At 50.5% G+C, this 18,583-nt stretch overlaps 1 protein-coding gene across 1 annotated transcript; it reads right to left on the bottom strand.

Moving 5' to 3' along the window:
• Positions 1-9,240: 9,240 nt before the first annotated feature.
• SPR (sepiapterin reductase) lies at positions 9,241-15,731 on the bottom strand. The gene is made up of 3 exons (XM_032873650.1): positions 15,371-15,731; positions 14,466-14,756; positions 9,241-10,036 (listed from the first exon to the last, which is right to left on the bottom strand). Exons 1-3 carry the CDS (start codon positions 15,690-15,692, stop codon positions 9,846-9,848), a joined length of 804 nt encoding a protein of 267 aa, XP_032729541.1. The 5' UTR covers positions 15,693-15,731; the 3' UTR covers positions 9,241-9,845.
• Between the last annotated feature and the right edge of the window lie 2,852 nt (positions 15,732-18,583).

The following is an 18,583-nucleotide window of genomic DNA, read 5'->3' on the forward strand; positions in this document are numbered from 1 at the left end:
CAGGAGAAATTTAATAGAAATTTAAAATAGCAGAACTAGGGGCACCTGGGTGGCTCAGTGGGTTAAGCCTCTGCCTTCTGTTCAGGTCATGATCTCAGGGTCCTGGGATCAAGCCCAGCATTGGGCTCTCTGATCAAGAGGAGCCTGCTTTCCCCTCTCTCTCTGCCTGCCTCTCTGCCTGCTTGTGATCTCTCTCTCTCTCTCTGTCAAATAAATAAAATCTTAAAAAAATAGCAGAACTATATTTGCTTTGAGCCCATTACATACATCTGCCCTCTGGCCCTTCTTCTTCCTTCCTTCCCCCCTTCCTTCCTTCTGTCTCTCTTTTTCTTTCTTTTTTTTTTTTAAAGGTTTTATTTATTTATTTGACAGACAGAGATCACAAGTAGGCAGAGAGGCAGGCAGAGAGAGAGGAGGAAGCAGGATCCCTGCTGAGCAGAGAGCCCGACTGGAGCTGTATCCCAGGACCCTGGGATCATGACCTAAGCCGAAGGCAGAGGCTTTAACCCACTGAGCCACCCAGGCGTCCCCTGTCTCTCTTTTTCTTATTACTTTCTTCTTATTGCCAAGGTAATGTGCCTTCACTATGGAGAAATTTCAAAATACAGAAAAGCAAAAGGGCAAAAAATTTTTTTCAAAATCCTAGCCCTCAGGTATCATGTTTAAAAATTATGTTGTTATTAATATTAATAATAGCTAATATTTACTGAGCTCTTTCTAGTCACAACACACTGTTCTAAGATGTTCCATGCATGATTTTGTTTAATCCTCTCAACACTTTGAGATGGGTGTTCTTTTTACTGACAGATGAGGAAACTGAGACACAGTTTAAACAGAACTTCAAATCGAATCCAGGCAGGTGGTGACTAACTCAAGTTCAACCAGTGTTAAAATTTTGGGTATAATATTTATGGTCTTTTTTTTTTTTTAGATTTTATTTATTTATTTGACAGAGCTCACAAGTAGACAGAGAGAGAGAGGAGGGAAGCAGGCTCCCTGCTGAGCAGAGAGCCCGATGTGGGGCTTGATCCCAGGACCCTGGGATCATGACCTGAGCCAAAAGCAGAGGCTTAAACCCACTGAGCCACCCAGGCACCCTATTTATGGTCTTTTAAAGAAGATCGTAAAGGAACACGGACTATTTTTTTGCTTCTTCCTACAAATATATTTTTGGAAAATTTCAAGTAATATGTAGTTGTACTTTATATACTTAATATCATTTAAGTGATATATTTGGGCTAGGGCAAGTGAAAAGTACAGATGATTTTACAGAGGTTAAAAAAAAATTTGTAATCCTACCATTTGTAATCCCACAACCCAAAAGGCCAGTGTTTATATGTAGGAGTTTCTCTTCCATTCCTGGAATGAATTTAGGATTAGGAACCAAGCCACGGCTCTTAACCTGGGCCCCATCACCCAAGAGGTGTTTTAATGAGCTGGGAAACCACGTGAGCATTCGGCAGCTGGGTGCACACTGGAGGACGTGAGTTACATTTGCAGCCTTGAAGAGCGCTTCTGTCCGATGCAGGGTGAATATTCCAGAAGGCAGCGCTAGATGTTGCACAGAGTCTTCATGAACACCCTGGTTGCTGCAGAATGAGAACGGGGCCAGGAGTCAACAGAGCTGGACTCTCCTCCCGAGATGCGTGAGTTGGGGGTCATTTCCTGTCCTGCCTCAGTTTCCTCATCTGTACAATGAGCTGCTACCATTCTAGAAATGGGTGATTGCCCGCGGAGCCTCACTTCTGGGTCCTCTGCTGCATTTAAGACGATTCCTGACATAGTTCCCACCCAGCTCTGGCAGGAAAGACAAGAGGGCCAGGATTATGAAAGGGGCTGGGGTCAGGGAACACCAAAGGCTTCGGGAAGCCCCCAACAAGGGTGTGAGCTCTATTTTCCTGGAGGGCTGGGCCAGCCAAGCCGATTAGGGGCCCGGAGCAGCTGTGGGCCGAGGGAGGCCGCTGGGAGTGAGGGGATTCAAACAGCTCTTTCCCACCCTCTCCCCCAGCAGCTTGCTCTGTGTAAAAATCCCAGACTCCAATCAAACCCCTTCTCTTTTCTCCTTTCATTCACCTGCCCATCTTCTCTCCTCTTCTCTCCCTTTCTATCCAAACTCATAATTAATCGCTCAAGGCAAAAGTAATGAATGTTAATTGGCCATCTGTAGGAAGACTAATTAAAATCTACCACGCTGGGGTTTCAAACATACCTATAGCAACCGAGTGAATCGGGAATGAGGCGAGGAGGGACCGAGGTAACAGCTGAAAGACTGCAAAACACCACTGGGCTTAGGTGTGAGGGAACGACGCCAGTGCCAGCACCAGTGAGGGGCGAGAAGCCGGCGAGGGAGGGAGTGGGAGAGCCTTCCGATTCACTCCAACCACGCCAGGACCTGGCCTTTTGTGGCCGATCTGTTTTGTGTTTAACAGACACGTTTACACGTTTCCTTCTCACTGGACATGGCTAAAGGCGTGGCTGGAGTTTGTCAACACACAATTGTTGCCCCTTGGTCGCAGGCCCGCCAGCGACCCGTGTCTCTGGGACCGCCTGCACCGTGTCAGATTCACACCCAGTCACGCGCACACACACGCACGTGCTGGTTAGATCTCACCCTTGGCTTTGCCCAGGTCCATACCAGCAAGGTCACACCCTGCCCTCTGTGTATGCATGCGTGCCCGCTGACCCACCGAGAGCGCCCCAGGGACACAACATGCGCTCTCCCACGATCCTATGTAACCGCGTGTGCACGTTCATGTGCTGAGGTGTGCTTGCACACAACAGTACGCATGCCTGCTTTGAACCTACAAACCCACTGTCCTTCAGATATGAACACGGATGTGAACTGCCAGTAGTTTACACGGACACTCACACTCACCTTACAGGGGTGTGCACACGGTCCCACACCCGAACCCAAGTTTGAGTGCACATGCTGTTCTCTGGCAAGTTTTATATCAAAGCGCTTATAGACAGGTACACACACAATTACACAAACCCCCCAGCATGCATAAGCAAAGCCAAATGTTCAACCACCTGTACGACTAATATTAAACACTAAGGTGGCAAACAGTTACACACACACGTAGCCGGGGCCCAGAGCAGGGCCACATGTGGTTCATATACTTCAAGACACACGCAGAGACCCTGGCCCCAGGAGAGAACACAGCCCAGATTATGGCCTCTTGCCTTCCTGAAAAAACAAGGCCAGAGCTACCGATTCAAGGCCTTAGTCCTCATCTTCTCTCTCAGAAACCCCAGCTTGAGCAACGTGAGTTCCCAAAGCCTATCTAGAATGTTCCACCCAACCTTTGGGCAGGACGGATGGTGGATCTGAGGAATGAGGGAGATACGGCCCTGAGGGTCAGAGTGGGCTTTGACAGGGCACATCAGCAGAAAGGCTGCCGGCCTGTGGGATGAGGGGCTGGGCCGTATATTCTCTCTCCCCACATTCAAAGAGTCAATTCTGTGGGACTGGGAAGGCCTACAATGAGTGGGCATCGCACTGCGGAAGAGCTCTGACACAGGGACTGGGCCCTTCGGCCAAGGGCCCTGTTTTCTTGTACAAAGAATAAAAAGGCTAGGGCACCGGGGTGGCTCAGTCGGTTAAACGTCTGCTTTCGGCTCAGGTCATAATTCCAGGGTCCTGGGATCGCTGAGCCCTGCTTCCGGCTCCCTGCTCAGTGGGGACCCTGCTTCTCCCTCTATCTCTGCGGCTTCCCCCTGCTTATGTTCTCTCTCTCTCCCTCTTTCTGTCAACAAAATAAATAAAATCTTAAAAAAAAAAAAGAATGAAAAGTCTGCCCTCCCTTCTGGATGGTGTCTGGGGCCTCTTCCACATTGCTGTAAAATCCCTTTATGCTAAGCTTAGCTTAAAGCAGGACAGAGTGCAGACACAAAAAAGAACTTCCTGACACATGAGGACGGTGGGGGGCCATTACATCATGACGTAACTGACGTCACAGGGGGTCTCTTTCTCCAGAGAGAAAGAGCACATGGTTCTGCCCAAGGATCATTGTAAGAAAGGGTTAAGTATCCCCGTGTCCCTGGGTTTTGTGCCAACCCTCTCTGCTCCTGGAGGCTCCGGGTCAGAGGTTCTCAGTCCTCTGCAGTCAAGAGTTGGTGCTCTAGGTACAACCTCTGGTCTGATCATGGAAAACAGCTGGGAGAAAAGCAGGCCCGAGAAGGGCAATGCCGAGGAACCTGCATGCTAGGTTCAATCCTGGAAGTCGGAAATCAGCCACAGAGGGAATTCCTAGTCATAACAAACAGGCTGAAATCATCCCTGATGTCCCAGGACTGACATATCCATGAGGTCAGGCGCTCGTCTCGGCCCCTCCAGGATCCAGAGGGCTTGGCTACTTTACCGGCCCACCTGACAGAGGAGGAGACCCAGCTGCTTTGATTGCCCGGGACCTCATGGGTGTAGGTGGCCAAACTAGGCCACAGAAGCCAAGTCCAGGGGGCTATGTCCTAAAGCTGGGTGGCGCGCCGGCCTCTCCCTGGGCGGGATGGGAAGGAACGCAGCCCTGCTGGAGAGCCTCTGGGTCCTTGGGGATCTCCCTCTGTGAGGGTAAGTCAGCCCTCAGAACTCTCTGGGAGAAACAGGCACGCACACATGCACTCTCACACACACACACACTCTCTCTCTCACACACACACACCCCTATGACAGCTTCTACATTTGGAGCTGACAGATGTGCAAGGTAACAGCTCGGCACCGCCTGTGCAGCTGAGGCCCTGGCGTCGCGAGTGGGATTATTTCCAGTAAGACTCAGGGTGGCTACGTGAGCGCACGCCCCAGCGTGTGTGAGTGTGTGTATGAGCGCGAGCAGATGAGTGTGTGTGAGTGTGTGGCTTCTCTCAATCTCTCTCCCTCCATCTAAATCTGTCTTACTACATTTTCAAGTCTTTCTGTCTCTGTGTTTCTCCCTGTGTTGCTTGGCTTCCCGTCGCGGTCCTGCTCACACTACCTCAGTCTCGCTGTGTCCTGTTGTGTCTTCTCCAGAGAGGAGAGGAGACTCCCCACTGCTCAGCTTCTTCGGTTTGCCCCGGCTCCTTTTCACGTGCCACCCAGGCTGGCCACAAGGAGGGACCAGTAAAGAAAGCCTGTTTTGTTCCAGATAATGTCCCTGCCCTGTGCACAGGGCTCCTGCCCAGCGGGACAGGGTGGGCAGATCTGGGGCTATCCTGGGCTGGAGAGAACAGCCCCCCAACCTTGGTCTTCAGGCCCTGTCTCTCTTTTCCTAATGAACTAGCTCACCCTGACACTCATCATTTATATGCAAATCAGTATTTTCAAAGCCAGGAGCTCAGGCCTCTTTTGCCTCCCCAAATATTCCAAAATTGTTTCCCTCTCTATATTCCCAGCCCCCAACAGAGACTGAACCTAGCCCTAGCTCTGTCCTGACCCCAAATCTGGACCCTGACCCTGGCCGTATACTGATCCTTAATTCTGACCTCAGACTAGCCCCAACCCCTAACCCTGAAACTCTGTTCGCTGAACTTCCTTTCCCTGAGCAGCTGCCTTCTTTGATCTCTGCTAATACCACCTGGGTTTGCAAGGTTCACAGCTCGCTTTCTAAATTAATGAATTAATCATTTCTCACAGCTCACTTTTTAATGTTCTAGTGCTCGTGGGGACACACCCAGATCCAGTGAATTGGAATGTGGGGTGAAGAAGGAGCAATGGGAAAGTCTTTTTTTTTTTTTAAACTGCCCAGGTGATTCTGACACAGGACAGACCCATCCACTTCCATAATACACACGTTTGAGCTTTCCTTTAGGGATTCCAAGGAGGACTCCAAGGTGGGTTTGAACCCCCCACACAGGGCTGCCTGGGGTGGTGGGGGTTTGTCTGCCGACCTGACCCACAGGCAAGGTCATCACACCTGAGCCATTTCAAAGGCTTCACTATACACCTGGCAGTGAGCTACTCCAGCATTCACAGGCTGGCTTACTTGCTCACTCTCTACATTCATTCACTCATTCATTAATTCCTTTCCCCACTCTACGGGTCCTCACTGGGTTAGGTCTGGGTAAGGTCTGCGGAATACACAGCTTTTTGGGCCTGATACCTGGGGTCAAGCTGGGCTTTAGAAGAACAGGGAGGGGGCAGGAGAGGCCTCTGCAAGAGTAGGACTAAGACCTGAGCCAGAGTGTGGGCCAGAGAGATTCCTGCAGCTCTAAGAGGAGACACCAAGTCTGGGGAGTGGGGGGCAGGCCCTTCTCTTCCCTTGCCCTTGGGTTGGGGACAGGGAACACGTGCCCAAGGACTAAGAGACCACCAGATAGCTTTTGGGTTGGAAACATGCTGAGCCACTGGGGTCAGCTGGTGGGCCTGAGATGAGGGTCCTCCAGAGAAAAAGAAGAACTTCCTTCTCCTTTCCCCCAAACTCTCCCTGAAAATAGAAATCCAGGGCTCTCTCAGTTCCCAGGTAGGGCCATCAGGGCCAAGGGGGAGTACATGATGGATGAAATGGGAGAGAAAGGGTGAGGAAAGGGAGTCTGGCTGGGAGGGAACAACCATTCTAGGGTGAGAATAAGGAGGTGGGCTCCATTTAAAAGTCTGAGGGAACATCCAGCCATCCCTCTACCCTGTCTCCCAACCCTGCAGGCAGAAGAGCTCAGAGGGCGTTCTCAGCACTCTTCCCGGCCTGCTGCCTAGTGGCTCCTTGGGGAAACACCGGAAACACGGGGATCAGGGATCACTGCTGTGGGATCTCCGCTCCGGGGACTGGAAGTGCTCTCCACTCCCTTCTCCGTCTCCACACAGGACCCAGATGGTGATGGAACACAGCTGGGCACCCTGATAAGCAGGAGTGTGTACCCGAGTCCGTGAGCGTGAATTATGCAAACACATGTTGGCCTAAAAGGCCATATTCCATGGGGGAAAGACCGTGGGTGAAGGAGGCCTAAGGAAGTATCCCGGAGCCCAACCCCCGATGAGAGACAGGGGGAGATGCTGGGATGGAGCGTGTCCCCGGTTGCTGTTCTGAGTGAGGAGGTAGGAGACCCTGGGCACCTCCAGGCCTGGCTAACAGTGGACACAGGCTCCAGCCTGCCTTGTATTCAGGGGATGAAGGACAAGAATTGCGGGTGGGGTGGGGAGGACCCTCCTGGACAGTCTAGTCCCAGCTGGTCATGTTCATGGACAGAGGTGCTGGATGTCCCTGGGGGTGGGCCTGGAATTCCCTCCCCTGCTCCTCACAGGCCAGCTGCTGGCCTCCAGCTCAGGGTATTAAACACAAAACCCCAAAACTGCCCGGCTTGTTTGCGTCCAAGACAAAGAGAAAGCTTGTTTGTCTTTTGGCTAATCCGAGGCCCTGCTCGACCCTGCTGCTGGACGCGGGGGATGTGCAGGCATGTACTGCGTACGGGCCTGCGTGTGCTCACGTGTGTGGTGGCCAACGCCTGGGAACACAGATGGTCAGCCCCCAGAGGCTGCCCAGGAAATCTCCGGGCCGCAGTGGTGTGAGACGGAGGACCAAGGTCTGGGAAATCCTTGCGCCGGAGCCCCGGGGCCACCAAGGAGGCCTTGGGCCTGCTAGGAAGAGCGACCCCTGATCCCAGAGCTTAGGTCCTTTCCAAGTCCCCTGGGGGACTGCCTGAGAGTTCTCAATCCTAGAGTACAGGGAGAAAGAAAGAAGGGGGTTGTTTCTAAGGTTCTTAAATCCTTGGGCTCCAAGAGGACAAGTGTCAAGCGTGGGAAGGCCTCGCCCCCTGGTGGGCACGTGTGGTACTCCAACCAGCCTGGCGGGGACAGGGAAACAATCCTGACCGGCCAGGCGCGGAGGGGTCTCACACTCCCTATGGAGCAGGGGCCCATCCAACACTCACCAGACAGAGGGGGCAGCCCCGGCTGGCCCAGCCCCACCTGCGGGACGGAGTCTCTGAGCTCTTTGCTCTGAGGAAACGGAGCCCAGAGGGAAGAGGGCCCTGGGCAAAGACATTACAGAGGGAAGTGAGACCAAGGGTTCCTGACTTCGAGGTGCACGCATTTCCCCATGGGTCTGGCGAGTCCAGAACAAGCTGACCAGCGTGAACTCCAGCCCCCCTGAGGCCCCAGGCAAGGGGAGCTGAGTGAGAGTTCTTGCTGTAGGTCAGCAAGGGGGAGGGCCTCCAGTCTGCGTGTGGGGCTCCAGGTTGAGCTGGACCTTGATATTAAAAAGCAACACTATCCAAAGCTTGGGCACCTACCGCAATGCCAGCACTGTGCTAAACATTTGCAAACATGAGGTCCTTACGGCTCCCAATGACCCTCTGAGGGAGGTACCGTTTCTTAGATAAGGAAAGCGAAATACTGCAGAAAAGCAATTTACACAGTTTACGCTGGGTGACGAGCTGGCAAATGGCAGGGCAGGGATAAGCGTGCAGGGCTTTTGACTCCAGTGAGAGCAAATGCTCTGCTGGGCAACAAAAGAGCATGAATTGCTGGCTCCCTCCTAGGGAACCTATCAGGACATTGGCAGTTCCCGCCCAGAGCCTGCGTCTGGAGCTGAGCAGCCCTGGGTTCTCCTGGAGGAACGGCCTCAGTGCGCCCTCTGCTGGCCAAGAAAAGGAACAAAGAGTTCCCTCCTACAGGCTCAGTGGCAGGGCTGACTCCTGGAAGTTAGCTAGCAGGGACCATATTCCCTCCTCCTAAATAAGGCCCAGGGGCAAGGGGCTGGTGGACTGGCTGTAGACCCCCACCACTGTGGAGCTCCCAGCTATGCTGAATCTGCTGACGGGAGGAAGGATGGGTTTGTTAGACACCTAGTTTCTTAGGGATTCCCTCTCTTGGAATATTGCCTGCCTCCCTCAAAGGTAGGTTGGTCCTAAGGCCACCCCACTGAGGACAGGAACATGTGCCACATGGACTTTACCAGAAGGACCCATGACAGACAGCCTCCTGAGGAGATCTATTCAGAACACTGCCATGTGGGCAAAGGGTAGAATTGGGAATCCAAGAAGGCCTGGGAGTCCGGCCCTATAGCCTAAATACTCTTTGAATAGGTCAAGGATGAAGAAAGGGTAATAAAGATTGGGGTCAGCATAGAGATCTGGGCAGGTCTATCTTGGCCAACTCTGAACCTGAGCTTGCCCCTGGGTAGGGCTCTATGAGAAGAGGTAGACAACCCCAAGAGAAGTTCCTTCCCAAGACAAAGGTAACTTCCCGAGTTTGGGTTAATTGCATTTAAGGAATATCTCTGGACCCAGCAAGCTGGGAGTCAGTCATGGGCCCTGTATCACAGGAGAAGGCAGGCGTGAATAAAGGATAATCCACATTTTATTTGTATATGCTTTTTACTTGTACATAAACTCTCAGGGGCCCCTTCCTCCCACGTGGGGGACAGACAGTACGTTCTGGAGGGAGGAGGCATCAGAATGAGGACACGGAGTTCAACACAAGGTCCTGCTACCGTGAGTATGGGGCATCCTTGTGCGATGAACTTGCACCGTCCTCCCTCCCCCGAGGGCCGTGACTCTATGTGGGCCCTCCCATTTGACACCAGCCCAACCAGACACTGGCCATGAGATCCCCAAACTCTTCTCTTCAGGGTTGCAGCATCTTGTTCTGCTTTTCCCATCCCTAAAATTCAATTTCTGGGGAGACAGAATACCAACCACCATGACTTCTCTCTCCCAAGCTCCCACTAACTCACGGCAGCCAACAGACTCCTGAGAACTGGGATTCCAGGGACCCGAGGCCCTCACTGCCAGCTGGATCTGAGGGCAGGACAGTAGGTATAAGTGGTTAAGGCAGGGTTGGCAGTGCCCCTGTGGCAGGTTGCAGGGGGTGGGTCACAAAGAGCTCCTGGGTATGCCTGAGAGAGGGGGAAAGAAAGCCCCAGGAAGCCAAGGACATTGGCTTATTTATCATAGAAGTCAACATGGGCTCCAGACTTGAACGTGTCCTTTTGCAGCAAGTTTAGCAGTTTCTGGGCTGACATCTTACAGTCCACGAGCTCCCCTTTTGTCTTCAGGTCCTGCAGCCTATTGCGTAAGTCCTGGTCCATCGAGGTCTCCCGGGCCAACTGCTGCATGTCTGTATCCAGGGGACCTGGGGCATGAAAAGCAGAAGTTGAGGGGACATGGCCGAGGCAGGGGCCCCTGCTGTGCGTGTGGAGTCAGGTCTGGTCACCGGCAAGATATCAGCCTGGCTGACAAGTGTGGTCAGGGTCATTCTGTCACTGTTTTTTTGTTTGTTTGTTTTGTTTTGTTTTTAGATTTTATTTATTTACTTGACAGACAGAGATCACAAGCAGGAAGAGAGGCAGGCAGAGAGAGAGGAGGAAGCAGGCTCTCTGCTGAGCAGAAAGCCCGATGTGGGGCTTGACCCCAGGATCCTGGGATCATGACCTTAGCTGAAGGCAGAGCCTTTAACCCACTGAGCCACCCAGGCACCCCATCATTCTGTCACTGTTGAGCTCCAGACCCAAATCCCGATGGCATCTCCAGACCACTGTGTCTATAACCAAGCTTATCACCTCCTGTCCAGCCAGCACCTCCTCCTCCTGACTTTTCTGTTTCCATTAATGGAAGCTCAAAACTTCCATCCCCGCTCCCTCCCTCTCCACTCTGTTCCCACAGCTGAACAGTCACCAAGTAGGACATACTTCTGCTTCTACAGGGCCCTTTATACGGTCGCAGTTCTCTCTGCTTTAGCTCCTTCTGTAGCCCTCTGGTAAATGCATCTTGCTAAAATATCACTGGAGTCAGACAAGGGGTGGCATAGGAATTTCTAGCACTTTTCTACAGAAAGAGCAATTATAAACTAGTATCTGCCCATGAAATTACCTTCACAAAAGCCAAGGATTCCAGATAAGGGATTACACTACCTGGGTGAATCACAGAAATAAGAACGGATGCATTGAGGAAGGTAGGAAATACAGGTTTGTACTACCCTTATCATCTGCCCCCAAGTCCCGGCATCCCAGTGTAAAGACACCCTCCCTGTGGAAGCAGAGTGAAGTAAGCACCCAACTTCACAGGGGATTCCAGAGCCATCCCACCCTAGCACCAGGCCAACTCCCACGGCCCTAAGGTGGCTCCCTCTGGGCTCCCATGAACCCAGGCCTCCAACTAACACATGGCCTCAGCATCCCCAAGTGGCTCCCACAGCTTCAGGCAGCTCCTCTAACACAGGTTCCCACAAACCTAGGCCCCAGGCTCACTCTGGTGCCTGCTGGTTCCAGCCAGCTCCAATGGCCCCAGGTAGCTCCAGGCTCCCAGAAAGCCTCGAGACACCCAGGCCCCCAATCCATTCCAGTATCAGCTGGCTCTTGTGGCCTGGGGTTGCTCCCATGGTATCAGACTCCTGACAAGCCCGCATGAACATTCCAGCCAGCTCCTGTAGCCCTAGATGCCTCCAAGCTTGCAATCAGTGTCTGTAAACCCAGGGTCCCTCCAGGCCCAGTGCCAGACTAACTACCATAGACCCAGGCATTCAACCCACCTCAGCAATAGACTGCCTAAAGACGCCAGCAGCAAGCCTGCTGTAGACATCACCAGATTGTTCATCCAGAATCACTGGTTGGATTGACTGGTAAAGGGCCTTGCCTACTGAAGTCAGCCTGTAAAGACGGGGAGAGGTGCCTCGTTTCTCAAATGCACAGATACCAGCATGGGGTCACAAGGATCATGAAAAATCAAGGACATGTGACACCACCAAAGAAAACCTATAAAACTTCAATGACTGACCCTAAAGAAATAAATCTGTGAACAAATGACTTCAAAATAATCTTAAAGAAATTCAGTGAACTACAAGAAAATGAAGATAGATGGCTGGCTCAGTTGGTTAAGTATCTGACTCTGGGTTTCAGCTCAGGTCGCGTTCTCAGGGTCATGGGACTGAGCCCCATGTTGGGCTCTGTGCTTGGTGTGGAGTCTGCTGGAGATTCTCTCCCTTTCCTTCTCTCTCCCCCTTTGTTCTTTCCCCCTCTTCCTGCTCAGGTGTTCTCTCTAAAATAAATACGTAAAATCTTCAAAAAACAAAAAAAGAAAATAAAGATAGACAACTAAATGAAATTATGAAACAATCATGTACAAAATGAGTTCAACGAAGAAACAGAAACAACTTAAAAAAAAAGAACTAAAGAAACCAAAATCCCAGAGTTGAAGAATAAAATGACTAAAGAATTCAAGAGAAGTCAATAGCAGACTCAACCAAGCAGAAGAAAGAAATTAGTGAATCAAAAGACAGCTCATTAGAGATTATCCAGTCAGAAGAGCAAAAAGAAAAAAGAACAAAAGAGTAAAGATGACTTGGGGGTTACCATCAGAAGAGGCAATTTATACATTATTGGAATCCCAGAGAAATAATGGCTGAGAACTTCCCAAATCTGGGGAAAGATTTGTACATCCAAGTTCATGGAGCTAATAGGTCACTACAAAATTTCTACCCAAAGTTATCTTCTTTAAGACACCAGGCCAGTGGAAATAAAGCTTTGCTTGACCTTCAAAAAAAAAAAAAAAAAAAGACACCAGGCCGGTAAGTTGTGTTTTTATGCCAATACCACAGTGTTTTCATTACTATTCCTTGGTAATAATAGGTTGAAATCAGGGAGTGTGATGCTTCCAGGTTTGTTTTCCTTTCTCAAGATTGCTTTGGTTATTTGGGGTCTTTTGTGGTTCCAAACAAATTTTAGCATTGTTTGTTCTATTTCTATGAAAAATGCCATTGGAGTTTTGAAAGGGATTGCACTGAATCTGCAGATTGATTTGGGTAGTATGGACAGTTCAGTAATATTAATTCTTCCAATCCATGAGCACAGAATGTCTTTCCATTTATTTGTATCTCCCTGAATTTCTTTCATCAATGTTTTATAGTTGCCAGTGTACAAGTTTTTCATCTCCTTGGTTAAAGTTATTCCTATTTTATTTTTTTTATGCAATTGTAAATGGGACTGTTTTCTTAATTTCTCTGATAGATCATTATTAGTGTATAGAAATGCAGCTGATTTTTGTATATTATTTTGTATGCTACAACTTTACTAAATTTATTAGTCCTAATTTTTTTTTTTTGGTGGAATCTTTTGAGTTTCCTATATATAATATGTCATCTGCAAATAGACAGTTTTACCCCTTCCCTTCCAATCTGGATGTCTTTTATTTCTTTTTCTTGCCTAATTGCTCTGGCTAGGACTTCCAGTACTATGTTAAATAAAAGCGGTGAGAGTGGTTCCCTTGTCGTGTTCCTGATCTTAGAGGGAAAGGTTTTTTTTTTTTCAGCTTCTGATCACTGCATATGCTGTTAGCTGTGGGCTTGTCATCTGTGGTTTTTATTATGTTGAACACATTCCCTCTATACCCACTTTTTTGAGTTGTTTTTTTTTTTCATAAATCGACGTTAAATTTTGTCAAATACTTTTTCTACATCTATTGAGATGATATGATTTTTATACTTCATTTTATTAATTGGTATATTATACTGATTGATTTGCAGATGTTGAGTCATCTCAGGGCTCCCTAAGATCCAACCCAAACAAATGACATTCTGAATTAGCTCCACACCTGGCTGTGGTTTTTACTGGCCCACCTGACTGAGTGAGTCTGAGGCTGAGCTCAGAGGGGTGCTGCGTTCAATGATGACTACAAGAATAATAGTGTCTGTGTTAGGGAGGAAGGAAGGATTGGGTACGAGAGAGTATGGGGAAGTAAATGGCTCTGCCACACTGGGCTTTGGTCACATCTTTCTTCCTCTTTGTCCCCAGGTTCCAAGGGGAATAGACTATTGGATCTCTGTCTAAATCACTCAGACATTGTACAACAGCTTTGTGACCACCTTCTATTTCCACCAGCCTCAAGCCAGTATCGAAGCCTCTTTCCAGACTGGGGGCACAGTGGCATCATGGCAGGGTGGTGAGAAACCAGACCACATGTCACAAGACCCCTTACTGCTCTTCCTTCAACTAACATTTACTGAAGACTGACAAAGTGAGGCGCTTTGCTAGGTGCTGGGGACACAGAAGTGCGCAGTGCAAAGTTCCTGCCTTCAAGGCTTTCCTATTAGGAGAAAGTATAGACATGAAGAGAATATGGTATGATAAGTTCTAACATTTAGAAGGGCTAAAGTCAGATAGCACTTCACAGCTAGGGACCATTTTCATATATATTACCTCAACCAGTCCTCCAAACTGCCTTGTAGGCAGGTAGCATCTTCTGGGTTTCACATAAGGAAAGAGGATACAGGGCTGAAGTTCAAAGTCTCATTGTCTCTCCACTCTAGTATCTCAGACTTTCTGGCCCCGTCCTCCAGCCCGGGCAACTCCCCAGTCTGTCCCTTTATCTCTAAACTACACTCCCTATAGCAGCCAGCTCTAACTCCTGGAGCCTGTATTTCCCTAAAGGTGTGATGGTTAATGATTCAGGGACAATATACTCTGTGGGTTCTTTCTTGGCGGGAACAGACTAGGAAACCCCTTTCCCCACCCGCCAGAGAGGAAGCAGCCGGTTCTGGGTGACAGTGATGGCAGTAATGTCCCACCTACCTGGGGCATAGCTCAGCACCCTCACACCAGGTTCCTCTGCGGCTAGAACCTGGAACATCATGTCACGGGCAGCCTTCCCCGAACAGTACAATCCCCAGCCCTTGAAGGGCTGCAGAGCACAGAGGGACGAGATGTTAACCACTGTCCTGCTGAGGCCAGGGCTGTCCGGAAAAGCCTTCAGGATGCTGGAAGTCAGGCAGAGCATGGAGGTCAAGTTGAGAGCCCAGTAGTTGTTCACTTCAGCTGGGTCAGCCAAGTCGACGAGGCCTTTGGACACATCCCCAAGAGTGCCTGAAAAACCAGACCTTAAGAATAACTCTTTGCTGATGGATTTTCTTTTCCCCCAGCCCTCTCTAAATTCTAGACACTTCCTTCCCATCCAAACCTAGAAGGGTCTCTCTAGTGCTTCTGAAGACGCCTTCCTCTTCCCAGCTCTGCTAACAGACACACCTGGGCTTGCTAACTCATCCCAAGTTGGAAACTTAAAGTTCGAATGCCCTGCTCTGGGCCTGGAGGGAGAACTCAGGGCGCCATTTGGAAAAGAGGGTAATTTACTTCTGCAGGAAGACCTCATGCTCTGGCTCAGGCCTCCGCCAGAGGGCGCGGAGCAAGGCGATGGGGAAAGTTCTACAGGCATTTTGGAAAATTTGCCCAGGAATAGGAAAAGGGTGGGGGAGGGGGTGTAGCGGAAGAAGGAGCCGCACCGAAGGTAGCGAGTCTCCGTCCATAACTCACCGAAACAACTCGGAAATTAAGGCATCTTTTCTGACTCCTAAAAGAGTCATCACCTTCAAAGTTCCTAGCGGTGGGCAAAGTGAGAAGGAGGAAGAAGAGACGGGGCGCTAAGCAGTATTCCCGGGGCCCCACGGGGAGTTCTCCCCCGCCGCCAGCGGCTAGGGCCTTACCCGCGTTGTTGATAAGCAGCACCTGCTGCAACCCCTCGGGCCTGGGCAGCTCGCGCACGGCGCCGAGCAGTCGCTGCAAATCCGCCTGGACGCCCAGGTCGGCGGGCACCCGCACCACGCGCAGCCCGGGCCGCGCGGCGTCCAGCTCCGCCTCCAGCTGCCGGAGCGCCTCGTCGTTGCGGGCGCTTAGGACCAGCACGGAGCCGGGCGACAGCAGCCGGGCCAGGAGCGGTGCCAAGGCCCGGCCGAAGCCACGGGAGGCGCCGGTCAGCACGCACACCGCGCGGCCCAGGCCGCTGTCCTTGCCGCTGCCACCCTGCATGCCGGCGACCCGCGACCGCTCGCGCTGGGACCCGAGAAAGGCACGGGGTGGGTGGGGGGGGAGGCGGCCGCGGTTGGAGTAGGCGGAGGCGCGACCGGAGGGGCGGGAACCGAAAGCTTCGGCGGCGACTGCGGGGCGCCACTTTCCCTGGCCTCCAGGGGGCGGACACGGAGGCGCCTGCGCGGTCTCAGTCTGCGGGAAGGGGCTGCACCTAGGGGGTCCGGGGGCGCGGCCTCCATCCGGAATCCTAGCCCAGTTCTGGGCCTGCGGTCGTTCTACCACCGCCACCCCCTCTTCTCCCCGCACTGCCGCACGTTCATCCCCCGCAGGGCCGCCTCAGCCTCTCAAGTTCACAGCCCACCTAATTGCACGAGGATCCTCCTCCAGGCCAGGCCCTCCGGCTCGGTGCTGGGCACCCCTGTACGTGGCCAGCAAGAGTCCCGAATGCGGCGTATGTCCCTTTAGGGCTCTGGGAACTCATCGCTCTCAGCTTTACGGGAACTACCCTCTGGGAGCACCTCAGTGACTCCTCCAAGTGATATAAATACCTTTTCTCCTTTTCTAGACTCAGGCCGACTCCAGCCGGTTCCCCTTCCTCTGAGCTTTCGGGGTCCACCTGCTTTTACAGGTCTGTGTTACCCGGATTTCTGCACCCACTCACGCTACACTTTTCCCAGGGTCAATTGCACTTACTCTCAACTTCTGAAAGAGGACTGCGAAAGTTGTCTTTCAACTTTCTGCTTAAGTTCATTCTAGCTTATCTGTGAACTCAGGCCACGGAAAGACCCCGACCTCAAGACAATGGTTGGTTTGACCTTCACTACCCATCTTTAATACCCACCGACCTTTGTCCTGCACTTCCCTTATACAAATCTGGAAGTATTTTTGGCACTTTGAAGACAGTCTTTGACACATTAGTCGGCTGTCTTCCCGGTGTTGGCCTCCCTGAAATCAATTCCTCTCCGGTTTCACCACCGCTCCTCTCTCTGCCTTTGGATTTTGTGAGCGGTGAATGGCTAACCCTGGTCTGTTTGGGACCCTCTGAGCCAAGTGTCCTTGCTCCCTTGTGCCCCGGCCACGCTTCAGGTTCACGTAATGAGCTGAATCTGATCCAGACCTGTACTTCAGAAAACCCACATTTCCCGGTTTTTTCAAGGAGAGAGGGAAGATGAGAATCTTAAGGAGGAGACCCTTCGGAGTCTAGTGAGGGTGGGAGTAACCTCCGACAATTCGGTCGGAGTCCTCACAAGGCTCTTCTGTCTCCGAGGATAGACAGCAAAGTTGCCTTTCAAGGCTCCAGAAAAAAAAAAAAAAAAATGCGTTTTGCTTGCTGGTGCTGTGTGGGCTATCATATCAACACCAAAACAGCTTGCAGGGAAAGTTTTTTACTGGTCAGCATGGGTGCCCTTATTGCAAACTTTTTGTAATATGTGCAGTTCAGATTGCACCGTGGAACATACTCTAACGACAAATAAAACTGCAAAGAAATCTTAAACATCATTTAGTAGATTTATTGTCAATATGCACAGTATTATTTTGAAATTATTTGATGAAAAGTAGGAGCGAAAAAAAAAGTACTTATGTTAATGTTGTGAGGAGCCCCAGTTTTCAGTGTTAAAGAGACCAGGTATAAATCGAAGGAAGGTAATGGGAAAGTCTGTAAAACTGAATTTGAATTGGAAGCCAGAAAATTGTAATGTTTATTGCAACTACTTTTACTATTACACAATGACTCTAAAACCATGTTTTTCTCTTCTGGGTGTGTTGGCTGGTTCTCCAGTACCTATACCTAACCTTTTTAAAGAGTTCTTCTTACAACAATGGCAGAGATTAGAGTATGCCCTGTGAAAATTTAAAAAAGGAAATCTGCTTAAAAAAAAAAAATAGGGGCGCCTGGGTGGCTCAGTCAGTTCAGTGGCTACCAGGATCCCAGGATCCCGGGATCGAGTCTGCATCCGGCTCCCTTCTCTGCAGAGAGCCTGCTGCTTCCTCTCCCTCTACCTGCCACTCTGCCTACTTCTGCTTTCTATCTCTCTGTCAAATAAGTAAATAAAATCTTTAAGGAAAAAAAAAAAAGATAAAAGAAATCTCCTTTGGAACGGAGTTGGGAGGCCCTCGGGGTGAGCTCTCATGCCCTATTACTTATCAGTTACAGACGCAAGGGGAGAGAATGACCTTGTACAGGGATACTGCTTTATTATTCCAGCAGGAGGAAGAAAGGCTTTTCTCCCGCCCTGGTAACAGCCCAGCCAATGAGAGACGGCAAGAACTCAGCCAATGAAAAGCCATTGGCCCTACAAGGTTCTTGCTGGAACTGTCATGGCTGCTCTAGTTTGAACTCCCAGTCTACTCAAGTGGGCTTTCTGTGTATATCTTCCCAACTTCCCCTTTTCCTTTAGAAAAGAGCATTCCTCTCTTCTGTGGGGGTGACTTACCTGATGTTCTGTAGAAGAGTGCATCCTCTGGGTGGTGATTCTCTGCTATTCCCAAATCAACCCATTTTTGCTAGCAAAATGACAGTTTTGTTTTTTAATGTTAATGTTACTTGGTGATTAGAAGTGGAATGCTAAGAAGACCCCCACCAACTCCAAGGCTGGTGAACAGACATGCCAGCACGGCCACAGAGTCAGCTGGGCACCTACTGCTTTCTGGCTGACCCTGGAGTTTGAGGTAAGTTTTCTCTTGGATTTTGAGCTCTGTACTTTGTGTGGCACTCTCCAGACTTTATTAGGATGTTTTGAAAGGCCTCACTGTTTGTTTTTTTGTTCTCTGAGAGTGCTCATTTGGCTTTTTGTCAGACTTCTTTTGGGGACTGTTCCTGTTCCTGTTGGAGCTGTGCCTCTTGGAGCAGCACTAGCCTTCCATCAGACTCCTGTTTGGAACCAGACTGT

Source organism: Lontra canadensis, unplaced genomic scaffold (genome assembly GCF_010015895.1).
Source record: "Lontra canadensis isolate GAN:19392208 unplaced genomic scaffold, GSC_riverotter_1.0 scaffold50, whole genome shotgun sequence".
Taxonomy (NCBI): domain Eukaryota; kingdom Metazoa; phylum Chordata; class Mammalia; order Carnivora; family Mustelidae; genus Lontra; species Lontra canadensis.

Coding starts and splice junctions, on each gene's coding strand:
- SPR (XM_032873650.1), bottom strand. CDS start 15,692: ATGCAGGGTGGCAGCGGCAAGGACAGCGGCCTGGGCCGCGCGGTGTGC. Junction 14,757..15,370: donor GCTGCTTATCAACAACGCGG/GTAAGGCCCTAG, acceptor CTGGTTTTTCAG/GCACTCTTGGGGATGTGTCC. Junction 10,037..14,465: donor GGTGCTGAGCTATGCCCCAG/GTAGGTGGGACA, acceptor TTCATGCCCCAG/GTCCCCTGGATACAGACATG.